This window comes from Erpetoichthys calabaricus, chromosome 5 (genome assembly GCF_900747795.2).
Source record: "Erpetoichthys calabaricus chromosome 5, fErpCal1.3, whole genome shotgun sequence".
In the NCBI taxonomy this organism is placed as follows: Eukaryota; Metazoa; Chordata; class Cladistia; order Polypteriformes; family Polypteridae; genus Erpetoichthys; species Erpetoichthys calabaricus.
This window is the reverse complement of record NC_041398.2, coordinates 177588152-177604795: the sequence shown is the minus strand read 5'-3', so window position 1 is coordinate 177604795 and position 16644 is coordinate 177588152. Positions and strand designations below refer to the sequence as shown.

Below are 16644 nucleotides of genomic sequence, written 5' to 3'. Positions count from 1 at the left end.
ATTGCCGCCACGACAGGCACCGACCACCTTACGGCCACAGCTCCAGTCAGTCGCCGCAACAATAGAGGTATAGAACATGGCCCATTCTGACTCAATGTCCCCCACCTCCCTCGGGACGTGGTCGAAGTTCTGCCGGAGGTGGGAGTTGAAGCTACTTCTGTCAGGGGACTCTGCCAGACATTCCCAGCAGACCCTCACAACACGTTTGGGCCTACCAGGTCTGACTGGCATCCTCCCCCACCATCGAAGCCAACTCACCACCAGGTGGTGATTAGTTGACAGCTACTCCCCTCTCTTCACCCGAGTGTCCAAGACATGTGGCCGAAAGTCCAACGACAAGACCACAATGTCGATCATTGAACTGAGGCCTAGGGTGTCCTGGTGCCAAGTGCACATATGGATGCCCCTATGCTTGAACACGGTGTTCGTTATGGACAATCTATGACGAGCACAGAAGTCCAATAACAAAACACCGCTCAGGTTCAGATCGGGGGGGCTGTTCCTTCCAATCATGCCCTTCCAGGTCTCACTGTCATTGCCCACATGAGCATTGAAGTCTCCCAGCAGAACGCGGGAGTCACCAGAAGGTATACCCTCTAGCAACCCCTCCTGGGACTCCAAAAAGGGTGGGTACTCCAAACTGCTGTTCGGCACATACGCACAAACAACAGTCAGGACCCATCCCCCCACCTGAAGGCGGAGGGAGGCTACCCTTTCGTCCACTGGGGGCAACTCCAGAGTGGTAGAGAGTCCAGCCCCTCTCAAGGAGATTGGTTCCAAAATCCAAGCTGTGTTTTGAGGTGAGCCCGACTAGATAGATAGATAGATAGATAGATACTTTATTAATCCCAATGGGAAATTCACACTATATCTAGCTGGAACCTCTCAACCTCGTGCACTAGCTCAGGCTCCTTCCCCTTCAGAGAGGTGACATTCCATGTCCCAAAAGCCAGCTTCTGTAGCCAAGGATCGGACTGCCAAGGTCCCCGCCTTCGGCCACCACCCAACTCATACTGCATCCGACCTCCTTGGCCCCTCCAATAGGTGGTGAGCCCATGGGAAGGCGAACTCACGTTGCCTCTTCGGGCTGTGCCTGTCCGAGCCCCATGGGTGCAGGCCCGGCCACCAGGCGCTCGCCATAGAGCCCCACCTCCAGGCCTGGCTCCAGAGGGGGGCCCTGGTGACCTGCGTCCGGGCAAGGGAAAACGCTGTCCAAATTTTTTGTTCTTCTTAAGAGGTTTACTGAACCGCTCTTTGTCTCATCCCTCACCTAGGACCAGCCTTGGGTGACCCTACCAGGGGCATAAAGCCCTGGACAACAGAGCTCCTAGGATCATTGCGACATGCAAACTCCTCCACCACGATAAGGTGGCGGTTTGAGGAGGGGGAAATTAATATCCATCCATCCATCCATTTTCCAACCCGCTGAATCCAAACACAGGGTCACGGGGGCCTGCTGGAGCCAATCCCAGCCAACACAGGGCACAAGGCAGGAACCAATCCCGGGCAGGGTGCCAACCCACCGCAGGACACATACAAACACACCCACACACCAGGGCCAATTTAGAATCACCAATCCACCTAACCTGCATGTCTTTGGACTGTGGGAGGAAACCGGAGCGCCCGGAGGAAACCCACGCAGACATGGGGAGAACATGCAAACTCCACGCAGGGAGGGCCCGGGAAGCGAACCCGGGTCCCCAGGTCTCCCAACTGCGAGGCAGCAGCACTACCCACTGCGCCACCGTGCCGCCGGAAAATAATATTGAAGTGTAATTTAGGCAGCAATACTCCCTTTAGTTCTGTTTGATTTAATCACAAACAATGCAATAATTATGATGGTATTTGAAATATGGTGTTTTATCTATTATTAAACCTTAAATACAGCTTGTTTCATGTAACAGTACACAATTACATAAGAGAAATTATTTTTGTGAAAAGTGTGCATGTTTATTTTAAAGAATAAGTTGGGTATTTTTCTAGTTGAAGTTACTTCTCCACAAACATGGTATATATGCATTTTCCATGTGAAATTGTGTTCTAAAGTTAAGTATTTTCTATACATTTTAAAAAATATGTAGCCAGTCCTAGCATTTTGTAATGTAACCTATGGGGCACAGAGCACCACTGGAAAATAAAAGCCTAAGCACTTAGCAAATACATTCTCTTTGAAGTGGCAAAAGAAAACATGCCTTCTGTGTGTCTGATACATATCTGTAACAACAAAAGGGATCTGGAAAAAATCACTTTATTGCATATTCCTGGTATTATGGTTCTCGGAAGTAAGGATATGTTTTCTATTTGCTTGTGTGATAGCAGTGGCCTTTGTGGAAGGAGTAATCACATAACCCAGTTTGGGTTTTTTAAGGTTCTGCATCTGTATTTATTTTTATCATAGGAATTGTTATCAGTCACCAGAAATGATTTTGTGTCATTTTTGTCACCTTTCTGTTGGGTGTCGCAGTGTTGTGTCCCCATTGATGGATACTATATATCCAGTTCCAGAAGTTAGGTAGATCAGGCATGTCAAACACGCGGCCCCCGGGCCGCATGCGGCCCACAACAGAAATCTGTGCGGCCCGCATGACCGATCCTAGTTAGCACTGAACTTGTACAAAATGATTACTATCGTTTGTGATTGAATCATTCTGCATCTTTGGCGTTAGTTATTGACTTTTTTTTACTTCTGCCTTCTGACAAAAGCCCGTTTTCCCATGGCATTATGGTACCGGAAACGTCATCTGCTAGTATAGCAACGAGCCTTGCCCAAAGTTAATGAGCCGCGACATCGCAACTGAAGTGCTAGGTTGCAGCAGCCTGGCAGCAGGGGTGGCCTTAGGCATGTGCAAACTGTGTACCTGCACAGGGCCGCCATGCCAATATATATTGAATATAAAACAGAAAGAGAAAATAACGACACAGCTGACGGCAATGTGGCCGAAAAAACATTGTGTTTCTTGTTAATTAGTACACTGTATTTACTAATATCGCTCGAGTCAGAGCAGTAAACTATGTGTAGTATTATAACGTTCTGCCGTAATAAGAATATCATGGGCCGCCACTTGGTTTTCAAGTTACAGACATGCGCATATAGAAGCGTGTCATGAACACAAGGCGGCTATGCAGTGTCCGCAACGGACGGGCGAAGGTCCACCGATTCTTTCTCTGCCCAGGGCTGCCACGAGCCTAGAGCCGCTACTGGTTGGGCTGCTGAGACTGGCCACTGGGCAGAAATGACCATCACGAGTAGTAATAGCTCGCATATTTTCACGTTTTTTTGCTCTAGTTTTATGTAATTTTGTGCTAGTATTGTAACGAACAGTTAGTGCAGACTACAGCTGAAGATCTGAAGTGGACGCGAGAAGTTGGTGAGTTGTTTATTAACAAATTTTTGTGATTTTGAGTTTTTAAAATTATTGTAGGTCAGGGGGCTTTTTGCATATCGGCTTATTTTACAATATAAACTTTGAAGTAAACTTAGTAAAGTAAAATTAGATTTTTGGAGGATTTGTTTTCCAACTTAAATTACAGAGCAATGAATTCAGTGAGTGTTTTCGTGATTTCAGTTCACACGAACAGGACTTTCTGCTGTTTACGTCACCATACTCTTACAACGTTGAGAATGCTCCTGAGAATATCCAAATGGAATTGATTGAAGTGCAGTCAGATTCTATTCTGAAGGCAAAATACAATGAAGTTGGTGTGCCAGGCTTGTATGCTTACCTGCCATCCTCGTATGTGTAGATCCTTAAGTTGGCATCGAGAGTATTGCCTATGTGTAGAAGCACTTACCTTTATGAGCAATTGTTTTCGTTAATGAAAGCTACCAAAACCCCACATCGCTCAAGACTTACCGTCAAGCACCTTTCATCCATCATAAAAGTTGCAGCTGCACAAGATTTCAAGCCTGATATTGACGAACTGGTTACTAACAAGAGATGCCAAGTGTCGGGACAAAAGAAATAGATCTCACAATGTAAGACTCCTATATAAGCAATGAATATAATATAATGAATATAATAAAGTAATATAAGAACCTAGCTAAGAGACTAAGACTCTAATTGTACGCTGTTGTATGGAGATTGTATGGAAATAAATTGCTTTTCTTTAAACTTTTCAGTATTGGAAAGAAAGCTACAGTAACTTTGTATAATAGTATTTGTTACAGTGCGGCCCGCTGACGCACGTATGGCAGTCGATGCAGCCCACCAATGGTGGTGAGTTTGACATGCCTGAGGTAGATCACATCATCAATTCGCTGCTGCAAGAACCAGTTTCACTCTCTGAGTTTGTGGATATCAAAGAAGAATGTATCTTCATGGATGTGTAGTTGTGCTATTAAAATTTCACAGTTCTAACTTTTACTTTAATTTCTCTTACTACGATATGGATATTGGCAGGACTAATTTTTAGTTTTGACTTTCTGCTCACTTACATTTCCTCTTCTGGGGCATCATGTATAACACCATGCGTAGAACTCACACTATAACATGGCATTAGCACAAAAGCAGAAATGTTTGTATGCACAAAAAAGTCCAGTTGCATAAATCTGTGCGAACGCCAACTTCCACATTCTTCCGCTACATAAATCCTGGTCAGCGTGAAAAGTAACAAACACACCTGCTGTCCCGCCCCAACTCCTCCCAGAATTACACCTCTTTGAATATGCAAATCAATATAAATAGCCCTTAAGCTCAGCCTTCTGTGAAAAGACAATGGCAAAAGCACGAGGGAATATAGAAGAACTTCATCGAATACCAAGTGGAGGCAAGGAAAAACGTACCATTTGTTGGTGTAAACAGTGATATAAACAACAAAAGGAAGTTGATCGAGTGACATAGCGTGTCAGAGAAACTCGAAAGCTCAAGCTCACAAAGTCGCACAGTGCCCGAAATAAAAAAGAAGTTGTCACATATCAAAGTCGCCGTGAAAAGATGTGTCGTAGCCCACCGTCTGAATGTCATATGAAAGCTTATTAGGGTACAGAGGAAAAAATAAGGCACACAGTGGGAAATAAGCATGAAATGTCAACTTTAATCTCGAAATTTCCACTTTAATCACGTAATTTATTTTGTCATTAAAGTAGAACATCATAAACTTCATCTTAAAATCGTTTAATTTACTAGTTTCTCAAATCCCATCATAACTAAAGTAGCACATTAAATGCCTTGTTTTGTATTTGATGTTCTATGTGCTCTATGTGTGTGAATCACTACGTGCTCCCGGGCTTTCTCTTCCTCCGACAGGAGACAGAATCCATTACATTTGTGATATTACAGCTCTCTGAATAATTAAAATACTGAGATGTATATGTGATATCATTTTCATGATGATAGGAGTTAAAGCATATTATTAAACATGGGAACACGGTGGCGCAGTGATTGTTCATGTCTCACGCAAGATGCTTGCTGCGCAATGCACGACCTTCGATGAAATACTTTATTGTAGCAGTACTGTCTCTTCAAACATTCTAAACTCCAATTCCTGTCCTTCCTTTTCTTTCTCCAAATACCCAATCGTCACACAATCAGCTCTGTAATAGACATTAAGCCATCTGTAAGCTTAGAATGCAGATTCTTCAAAACTTTTAAGGAACATTGAAATATCTTTGTAGTATGTGTTTAATTATTCTATCCATCTATCCTTCCAGTGCCGCATCAGCACCAGCAAGAATACAGCGCGAGGCAGGAACAATCCGTGAACGGAGCTCCAGCTCCTCGCTAGCGCTGCGGCACTGTGTCCTCACATGTTTAATTATTAACAATATAGATTATTTAAATGAAGTTAAAGTTTTATCTGTATAATGTAATAAACACATTTTGTTGCATTTCATCTTAAAAATGATATCATCATCATATGTAAATACACGCTTTATAAAGTGGCGCAGGTTGTGCAATATTATAACTGTATCACAAGTTTACAGTGAGGTAATTATACTAATAAGTACAAACAGTTCTACAAGGAGCACTTGATGGACTGATTGAGTGTGTTTATAGTTCTTGGGATGAAACTGTTTCTGAACCACGAGGTCCGTACAGGAAAGGTTTTGAAGCATTTGCCGTGTAAGAGCAGTTCAAATAGGCAGCATGGCTGAGGCAGCGTGTGCTTGATGCTGTATACCAATAATTCTCTTTCTGATCAGCTGCTCTAGATCTGTGATTCCCCACTCAGATACAATGATATAAATACTCCGAGTGGTGCATTGAGAGTAATATGGAAAAAGATGATCCGCTGTGGCAACCCCTAACGGGAGCAGCTGAAAGAAGAAAAAGAAGGTGCAGTGAGAGTAACAAGGTTAAACAGCTATGGTATTTGGAATACTTTGGCTATTCCCTGGATCATTATACTGTTACAGGTTAATTACAATCAGATGCCTTAAACTGATAAACAATATGCAGTTAGTTTCAGTGTATATGATAAAGCAGCATCAGGGATGTGGATCTAAAAAAGAAAGGGTAACCACACTAGAACAGTAGCACTGCTTTGATGCTGCGTGCCGCCAGTTTGCAAAACCAAGTGGAGAACTTGCGTATGCCAGGGTTGGAGCTACCGTGAAAATGTGGGTGGCTTTACGTCAAGTTTAGGTTTTATACATCGCGATTTGAGTGTGGAAACGTTCGTACGCAACATTTTGGTGCGTACGCACCATTTATACATGAGGCCCCTGGTCATTCCTTTCATCTTAGTAGACTTTCCTTTCAAGCCTTGTATATTTGGAATCTGGGTTCTATCTAATATTACTTATTCTTTATGAAAGATTTTCCATTTTCCCTCACTTTGCATTTCTGACAATTTTCTGTCTCTAGACTCCAGAATAAAAATCTTGATAATTACTGCTTTTCAACATTGGCGCCATTATATTTCCATTTTAGATATATTTTGTTTGCAGGTCTTTCTATTCTGCATGGTCTTCTCACAGCTGCTGCCATCACGTTTACCATTGCAATGGCCATTGCCTGTCATATGAAGCAATGATGGAATATCGTCATATCAGTTCCTTTTCCCTATATAAAATGGCTGCTTCAGTCCCACAGTGTTTTAGATTTGATTGTAAAACCTCTTCATAAAAATCTAATCAATAGAATAGTTAGGGGAAAGAAGACCAAGTTGGTGCAAGGATTTTTTGCTTTGTCCAAGACAGCTTCCTGTAAGTGGACCAATTCTTGCAGAAGTTTCTGAACATCAGGCTAAAGAAATGTGCTGCACCCTTGTGAGTCATATAATGTAATTCGGTTCATTTAAACTCTCCTTATTGTCATACACGTTTTATACTCGCACAGTGACACTATAGAGGTTCAAATGTACATTACATTTAGCCATACATTTGCTCATTCCTATACTTGGTTATGGACTGGCACTCCACTCAGGGTTGGCTCTGATTCTTTGAGACACTGAATTGGATTAAGATGAGTTTCAAAATGTAATTTTACATTATAAAATGCAGTTAGTTCAGTTCAATGATGCCAGTCAGCATTACTTGCAAGGCAGGAATCAAATTTGAAGAGGTGGCAGTCAGTCATAGGGCACATTCACACACATACTCACACTCATATAAGTCATCAAATAACCAGGAGGAAAAGCAGACTGTCATGCACTCAAGGGTAGAAGATGTAAATTCAGATCATGCAGGGTAGGACCTGATCCCAGGACTATGTTGATGTGAATGGGAAGCATTAACCACTGTGCTTCCATATTATATTATATTATATTATATTATATTATATTATATTATATTATATTATATTATATTATATTATATTATCTGCGGTGGGTTGGCACCCTGCCCAGGATTGTTTCCTGCCTTGTGCCCTGTGTTGGCTGGGATTGGCTCCAGCAGGCCCCCGTGACCCTGTGTTCGGATTCAGCGGGTTGGAAAATGGATGGATGGATATTATATTATATTATATTATATTATATTATATTATATTATATTATATTATATTATATTATATACTAGGGGCTTTGCCCCCTGCTTGCTTCGCTCACCAAACCCCCTGGCCTACACTGCACGCCATCCACTTTGTGTCTCTGCCACTCCCTTTGTGAAGAGGGGGGCTGAACGCACTCCAAGGAGACGCAGTCGCTCCTCCAAAACCCCCTCTTAAATGGTGATACGATGGGAAACAAATAGTTTTTTTTTACCTCCTCTTTGCTCAATCAGCTGCTGGCTTGCTGCTGCTGCTGTGCCACATGATCTGCATCTTGTGTGGCGCTTCGAACATTTAAAAGCCTGTACAGCAGCTGTCCTACGGTTTTATTTCCGGTCCTGAGCGTGGTTAAATTTCTTGGCACAAAGTCTCGTCTTGCAGGATGTGAGTTCTTGATATTTTTTAGTTTATAATTTAAAAACGGAATAAGAATCTGAAAATCTAACAACATCACATTAAAGTTCGATAAATTCTGAAAAGAATTATACCAAACATATATATGTAGATTTTAAAATAAGCCCAATTTAAAGTGTGACAAAAAACGTTGCATAAAATCGTTGCACAAAACCATAGCACTTTTAGGCTTAGGAGTTTTATATATATAAATTATATTATATTATCCGTCCATCCATCCTCCAACCCGCTATATCCTAACTACAGGGTCACGGAGGTCTGCTGGAGCCAATCCCAGCCAACATAGGACGCAAGGCAGGAAACAAACCCTGGGCAGGGCGCCAGCCCACCGCAGGGCACACACACCTACACACCAAGCACACACTAGGGACAATTTTGGATCCCAATGCACCTAATCTGCATGTCTTTGGACTGTGGGAGGAAACCGGAGCACCGCAGAGAGACCCACGGGGAGAACATGCAGACTCCACGCAGGGAGGACCCGGGAAGTGAACCCAGGTCTCCTTACTGCAAGGCAGCAGCGCTACCACTACGCCACTGTGCCGCCCATATTATATTATATTATATTATATTATATTATATTATATTATATTATATTATATTATATTATTAAAGCTGGCTAACCCAATTCAGGGTCGGGAAAATGGAACTTGCTCCAGCAGCACTAAGAACAAAGCAGGAAACAATGTCCACCAATCAAGTGCTGTACCTACACTCACCGGGTGCCATTTAGAATTGCCAAATAACCTAATATGGACATCTTTGCAGATGTGGGAGGAATACTTAATTTCAGAAGAAAACATATGCAGACATGATAATGTGCACGCTTCATGTACTCAATAACCAGGCACAAGGTTCGAGATCAGGACACTGGAGCTGTGAGGTAACAGTGCAAACCCATGCACCACTATTCAAAAATATTATAATATTATATTATAATTAGAAAAATTATTTTGAAAGGAGTGGATGGGTGGCTAATTGGCCAAAGTCTTTAGAACTTGGACTGACTTTGTCTTTTGACATTCCCTTTTATCACTGACAGTGGAACCCACTGAGGTTGATTTTCTCCAGGAAATTTGCTGACAGGAGTTTTGTTTTCCGCTCCCCCATTGTCATCTGGCTGTAGTTCAGCAAAGATATTAACAGGCAGATATTGTTGGTTTCCATTTTTGTTATTCAGTTTCTGCTTTGATTTCTTTGTGTTTTAACAAATGTGTACCCTTATGCATACTAATTCTGAATTTAAAAATTTGTAAAATCCATACTTGCATTTTTCCTGAATCTGTCACAGTGCTCTATGCCTGCCTCAGTGAAGAGCGCTATACAAAAATAATAACAATAAATATAATAATAATTGAATTGAAATACTGACTATTTTAATGAACAGCAGGTTGCTGAATTGTGGGTTTAACTTGATTTATTTTGCAAGTGACATTCTCCACTTCGATATACCGATGACTTTTTTCAGACTTTGAGGAAAGTGAACTTGCATGCATCACTACTATGAGCACAATGGTGTGTTTAGAAAAAAAATGATAAATGACATTAAAAACCCCATGCATCTCAATGAAAAATGGGTTATATAAGGCCTGCAAATAAGCCATCATTTAGAGACGTTGAGGGTCTGAAAGCGCTTTCGTGATGCACTCTCGCATAAATGCCCTGTATCCCCGCAATTAATCACTGGAGCAGCTCATTACAAAGGATATAAGCATTCAGTAAATCACAATTATTTGCTACCCGGGAAACTAGAGTGGAACATGTCTGCCCCTTTTCTTTTGTATGTCTTCGTTTACTGAGCCTTGCTGTGCATGACAAAGGTAGGCAAGCAAGTCAGAGAGGAGAATGCTATAATTGGGGACCCAGGGGGCCGTCACACAAGACAAGGATTTACCACATCACCTGAATGAGAGAGCCTCTGGGTCACATGAGCCGGCAGCCTCCACGCTCAGTGTGCTTCAGTGTTTCCATCGCTGCTTGGGGGAATGACTGCATGTGCTCGCTGCGATACTGTTGGCCTGAATATTTGCAAGCTAATGCAATAGATAATCACTGTCGAAAAATGTTTGAATGCCTGAGTGGAGCTTTGGCATGCTGCTGCTGCAGCTCTTGAAAATGGAGAAATTGGTCGATTCTTATTTTTCTGCTGTTCCTTTCAAGTACAAGGATGCCTGATAGCAGCGAGGAGTGAACAGGCAAATGAGGGATCGTAGAAACAGGTAAGGACATCATGCTGAATTATGTAACTACTAGAAATGTTAGGCTGTTAAGCTCAGCATTTACACAGGCTGTGCTGTGTGCTGTATCAACTTGCTGCCATCTTCATCATATATACTGTACTGTAGCAGGGGACTTTAGCACGCAAATATATTTGGGCATTCTTACCTTGATTTTATTTCTCACTTTACTGCTGCTGCTGCTGTACAAAAGGTATGTGATGCAAAACTGAACTCTTCACTCTTGCAGACTGGAGTTTGTTAAATCTTTACATGGAAAAAAAAGGAACCATAAGCTTTAAAACTTAATTGACCCAGTCAGGATGTTTTTGGCTAGAGCTGTTGTAGTTTCTGCAAGGTGTAACCTTTGATAGGACTAAAATATTTTAATCTACTAAGTGTGCAAAGAGACAAGTACATGTTTGTACAGATTGTTTAAGCTATCGACTGTATCTATAACGGGATAATTGCAATTATGAGATGAGCAACAGTAACAGTCGTCTACTCTGGAAAGATAGAAACAGTATAAAAAAAACAAAAAAAACCCAGAAACTTGAGATACTGGACAAGCAGTTAATCTTGGTGTTAAAAACTAATTTGTCTGCACAGCAAATCTTTTAACATGTGCCTGCTATTCAATGCCTTTTGGAAAGAACCGTGACATGAAAATCTTGTTGGCTTTATAACTTCAGATACGTCCCTTTCTCCAACTCATTCTCTCTATCTCTCGCTGTATATCTATAAATATATATATATATGCATGTATGTATGTATATACTGTATTGTTTGGCTCTGTGCTTAAAATTTGATACACAGTAATGAAGAATGATGTAAAACATTGAAATGGACACACAGATAAAGACTATGCTGCATCTTGGCAGTCAGCAGAGACAAAATGAACCCAGAGTTTGCCTGATGAATGCAAAGGAGTTGCTGAGGGGCATATGGCTGGAAAGCCGAGGTCCTACATTTGTAAAAATGGAAGCAATACTCACACATTTTACATATTGACAAAACATACCACTGCTGTAAATTGATTGATTGCTTTGCCATTCATTTTTATTCTGTCATTTTAATAAAAAACATTAGTTAGCAAGAGAAGATTACAAATGTCTGACTTACATTAATATAAACATCACATACAGTATACATTATATACATGTATGTGTTTTCTAACCATCTTATCAAGGTCAGACAAGCAAGTGGAGCAAGTGACAATCTTGTCAACAGGAGGTGGAAAGAAGCAACCAGCACTGGGCAGGATGGAAGTAGACTGCAAGGCACATTCACTAACTCAATGAAAATCATTAATAATACGCAGTCATCAGCACAAATGAGTACGCCCCCCCTTTTGAAAATGAAGATTTGAATTAATTTCTCACTAAACACTAGAACAATTAGCAGAATTTTGACAAAACTGAGTTTTATTAATCATTTGCTTTATTAACAACATAAAAGCTTGGTAACCAACATCATTACAACAACAACATTTATTTATATAGCACATTTTCATACAACTGCGGTGGGCTGGCGCCCTGCCCGGGGTTTGTTTCCTACCTTGCACCCTGTGCTGGCTGAGATTGGCTCCAGTGGACTCCCGTGACCCTGTAATTAGGATATAGCGGGTTGGATAATGGATGGATGGATGGATTTTCATACAAATCATGTAGCTGATGCGGTGGGTTGGATTGGTTCCTGCCTTCCGCCCTGTGTTGGTTGGGATTGGCTCCAGCAGACCCCCGTGACCCTGTGTTCGGATTCAGCGGGTTGGAAAATAGATAGATGGATGGATGATGTAGCTCAAAGTGCTTTACAGAGTGAAGAAAGAGAAAAAAAGACAAATATATAACAAATAAAATTAGGCAATACTAATTAACATAGAAAAAAGGTAAGGTCCGATGGCCAGGGAGGGCAGAAAAAACAAAAAAGAAACTCCAGAATAAGGAAATAATACATTTTATTCAAATGAGGTGTTGCAAAAATGAATACACCCTACAACAAACTCCACCAAATCTAATGCATTATATGGCCTCTGTGATTTTTAAGAACAGTACCAACTCTTCCAGACATGGAATGAACAAGTTGGTGACATACTGTCATGTCTGTCTTTCTCCATTCTTGGAGAATAAGGTCTTTAAGAGCCTGGTTTCTGAATGGAGAATAATGTTGAACCTGCCATTTCAGAACTTTCCCCAGGTGTCCTGTTGGGTTGAGGTAGACCAAGGGTATGGAGAGATGTCAGCACTCTCCTTTAGTATTTCGTAGAACATCTGTGAATTCATGATGCCATCAATGAAGTACAATTCCTCGACACCTGCAACAGTCATACAACTCCACATGCCACCACCATGCTTTACTGTGGGTACCATGCATTTTTCATTGTACTCCTCACCCTTGCAACACCATACAGTTTGGATGCTATCAGCTCCAAAAAGATCTACATTTATCTCATCACTCAAAAGTTTACAGTCTTCACCTTTGTCTACATGGCTCTGACAAATGCTAAATGCGCTTTTGTTGTGCATGGGCTTTAGCAGTGGCTTCCTGATTTGACAACAACCTTGCATGCCACTCCTCTGCAGTGTACTTCATATCGTGTCACAGGAAATGGTCACCCTCATTTGGCTACTGCTTTAGCTAACTGTGATGAACTTGCATGGTGATTTTCCTCAACCGTTCTTGCTCATGTTGAGGTGTTAGCTTCCATGGATAGCCTAGATGTCTCAGAGAGCTTGCCACAACACCATCCTTTTTAAATTCCCAAATCACTATTGCTACTGTATTCTGACTAATTATTGTGTAAAGTAATTGCTTTCTTTCTCAAGTCTTGTCACTTTCTCTTCCATGTGGTGTCATTTCTGTCAGCACTGAATGAGAGGGGATTTTTCTTGCTAAATACCACCCTTAATTGTCAGTCAACTGGTGGTCACCTGTGTGATGATTGATTAGATAGATAGATAGATAGATAGATAGATAGATAGATAGATAGATAGATAGATAGATAGATAGATAGATAGATAGATAGATAGATAGATAGATAGATAGATACTTTATTAATCCCGATGGGAAATTCACATTAGATTAGACTCCTCTGTTGTTAATTTTTCTTAATTAGCATTTTATCAAGTGCTTTCTCAAGGCCTTCATTGTGATGTACTCATTTTTGCAGGATGGTCTTAAATAATTTTGGGAAGAAAAATCCACTTTTATTTTTTGTATTGACAAATCTCTTTTGCAGCCAATAAACTACATTTGCTGGACTGTTTTATGCAATAGGATCCCATAAAAAGGTTTAACTTTAAAGGGAAACAGATAATTTTAAGAAAACTATTTTGGGGTATACTGGGCAGTGTATATAGTATGTTATTGTTCAAAGAGACATCTAACAGTTAATAGTTCTAGAGTCTAGGGATCAAATCTTAGCCTGGCTGGCATGTCAGAGAGTCTTGCATGTGCCTTTTTGAGTTTTTCTGGAAATTCCAGAAGTGACATCAGTCTTCTTCAGGAACATTCTCCTTCATTCAGCAAGCACGTCATCAACTGTGCAATCCATTCTCCAGAATGTGTTTTTATACACCATAGCCTTGCAATTGGAAAAAAAAAAGATACATAGTAAAGAAAAGCACACAAAGTGCATAACGGATTAGAGTTCTGAGAGAGAACCCATTTAATGTTCATCGATCACAATGATCGAATATTATGAAAAAAAAAAAACAGCATTCAGAATTCTGGCATATACCAGTTAGGGTTCAATGGGTGCTGTCATGAGGTGCAGCTTCCTTGGTAGAGGGTTCTGAAACGAATGCTGACTTTCAATCATCATGCGCTTCAAATACTGTCATGGGTGAATTAGGACTTGCTTTGTGGCATCATTGCAGAAGTGATGTCAGGTGCTGCCTCTCCTCCATTCTAAGAACAGAAAAGGAACAGGAGTTTAGCTATTATGTCAACATCTCCCTCTTACTTCTTTGTTTTTCTCCATACGTGATTTAATGAGACACTCCTGATGCTTATGTGCATGACAATGTATAAGATATAGAGTGGAGTCAGAAAGTACAGTATATAGCCTTCTTCTTTTTCTGTATACTTTATTGTTTTGTAGATTTAATTTTAAAAGAATACATTAGCAATTTTTGCCCAACAATCTATCAATCACCCATGATATTAAAGTGAAAACATGTTTTCAGTAAGGTTTGCAATTTTCTTAAAAATCAAAAACTGAAATCTCTCATTCACATAAGTATTCAAACCTTTAATTCAGTAATTTGAAGGAACCCATTTTGGCATCAATTATAGCTTTGAGTCTTCTTGAGTACGTCTCTACAAGTGTTGCATATTTGGATTTGGGCAATTTAGCTTTCTTTTCCTGGGATATCCTCTCAAGTGCCTGTAAACTGCCATCTTCAGGTCTCCCCACAGTTGATCTATGGGTTTTAATTCTGGGCTTTGGCTGGGCCACTCAGGGACTGTCAGAGACTTGCCCCAAAGCCTCTCCAGCGTTGTCATGGGTCATTGTTGTGCTGAAATAGGAACCATTTTCTTCAAGGACCTCTCTGTATTTGGCTGCATTCATCCTCCTTTCAATTCTGACCAGTCTTCCTGTCCTTGCTGCTGAGAAGCATCCTCATAGCGTGATGATGTCACCACCATGCTTCACCTTAAGGATGGTATTAGGCAGGTTAGAGTAGTGCTAGGACTTCACCAGACATAGTGCTTGGAGTTGTACCCAAAGAAGTCATTGTGTCATCAGACAAGATCATTTTTTTTCTTCATGCTCTCAGAGTCCAAGAAGGTTGTCAAATGCCTTTTACTTTCATCTAGCCACTCTACTATAAACACCAGATTTAGGGAGGACTAGAGTTAGAGCTCAGTTAGACTAACCATTAGACCAGTTAAACTTACCAAGGTTCTACTTGCCTAGTTACTAAGTTTGGCCAGACGGCTAACTCTAGAAAGAGTCCTGGTGGTACAACCTTCTTCCATTTCATACTTAGTGAGGCCATTGTACTACTGGAAACACTCAAAGCTTTTGAAATAATGTTATACTCTTGCTCTGATCTACGGCTCTCCGTGTAGAGTTCCTTGGACTTTAAGGCTTGGGTTTTGTGCTGACATGCAGTGTGGATTGTGGGACCTTAATACACAGGTGTGTGACTTTCTAAATAATGTCCAATCAATTTAGATTGCCACAGGTGGAATCCAATTACATTGTCAACACATCTCATATATATAGTATCCTATGTTTGAATTCCATACTCAGTAACTATTTCTGTAAAATTCCCGCAGTGCATACATAGTTTTTTGCTCTAGGTATTCCAGTTTTTTTCCTTCCAAATCTATTCTTAACTGGCCCCTTGTTGTTATGCATGTGAGTGTGCCCTTCTACAACAGGTTAGTGCCCCTTGCAAACAAAATATATATAAATTAGAAGAAGCCATATGTCTTATCAACCCTGAACTTAAATCTGTGATGTTATGCTGATTGGCCCAAGATTCAGAAATTAGTGATATAACTTGATGACTTATCTACAACATAAATGCCTTGTGACCTGGGCAGCTATAAACACTCTTCTTCAAAGTAAGATTAATGCATGTGAATCCATTTAAATGTTGCATTGTGTCTCTTACTCCTTAGATTTATAATGCCAAGATAGTTTGTCTTAACTCTCTCTGTGAAGATAACATTTCATAAGCTAGTGTTTCTACCATTGTTTGCCTTCAGTGCAGTGCCACAAAGTCAACAGATGTTTCGCAAAATAAGTAATAGGCTCCCCTCAGTAGTTAAGCATATTACTAAACTGTCTATGACAACTCAGCATTTTCTTCCTAGGCATTGTGGACACCGGGGTGTGTTCCAGCTCCCCAAAAACTCAACACAAACAGGCATGGACACAAGTTAAAAGCACAAAGAGTCTTTTATTGTGGGAAACTCTTCCACAATGCATATTTCTTGCCACAGAAGCACCAATTACAATAAAGCACAAGATAGCTCTTTGTCTTCCTCTCTATCTCTTGGTCACTGTCTCCTCCACTCCTCTTTTGCAAGCACTGCCTACCTTCCTCCTGACTCTGGCTCGTCCATTTGAG

General features: G+C 40.9%; 1 protein-coding gene across 1 annotated transcript in view; it reads left to right on the top strand.

Annotated features, from left to right (window-relative positions):
- Positions 1 to 10147: 10147 nt before the first annotated feature.
- The window catches only part of LOC114652069 (probable tRNA methyltransferase 9B), a 102343-nt gene continuing 95846 nt past the window's right edge, over positions 10148 to 16644 (top strand). The window contains exon 1 of the mRNA XM_028802248.2: positions 10148 to 10561. Coding sequence (XP_028658081.1) covers positions 10542 to 10561 — 20 coding nt within the window. The 5' untranslated portion in view covers positions 10148 to 10541. The remainder of the gene's footprint in view (positions 10562 to 16644) is intronic.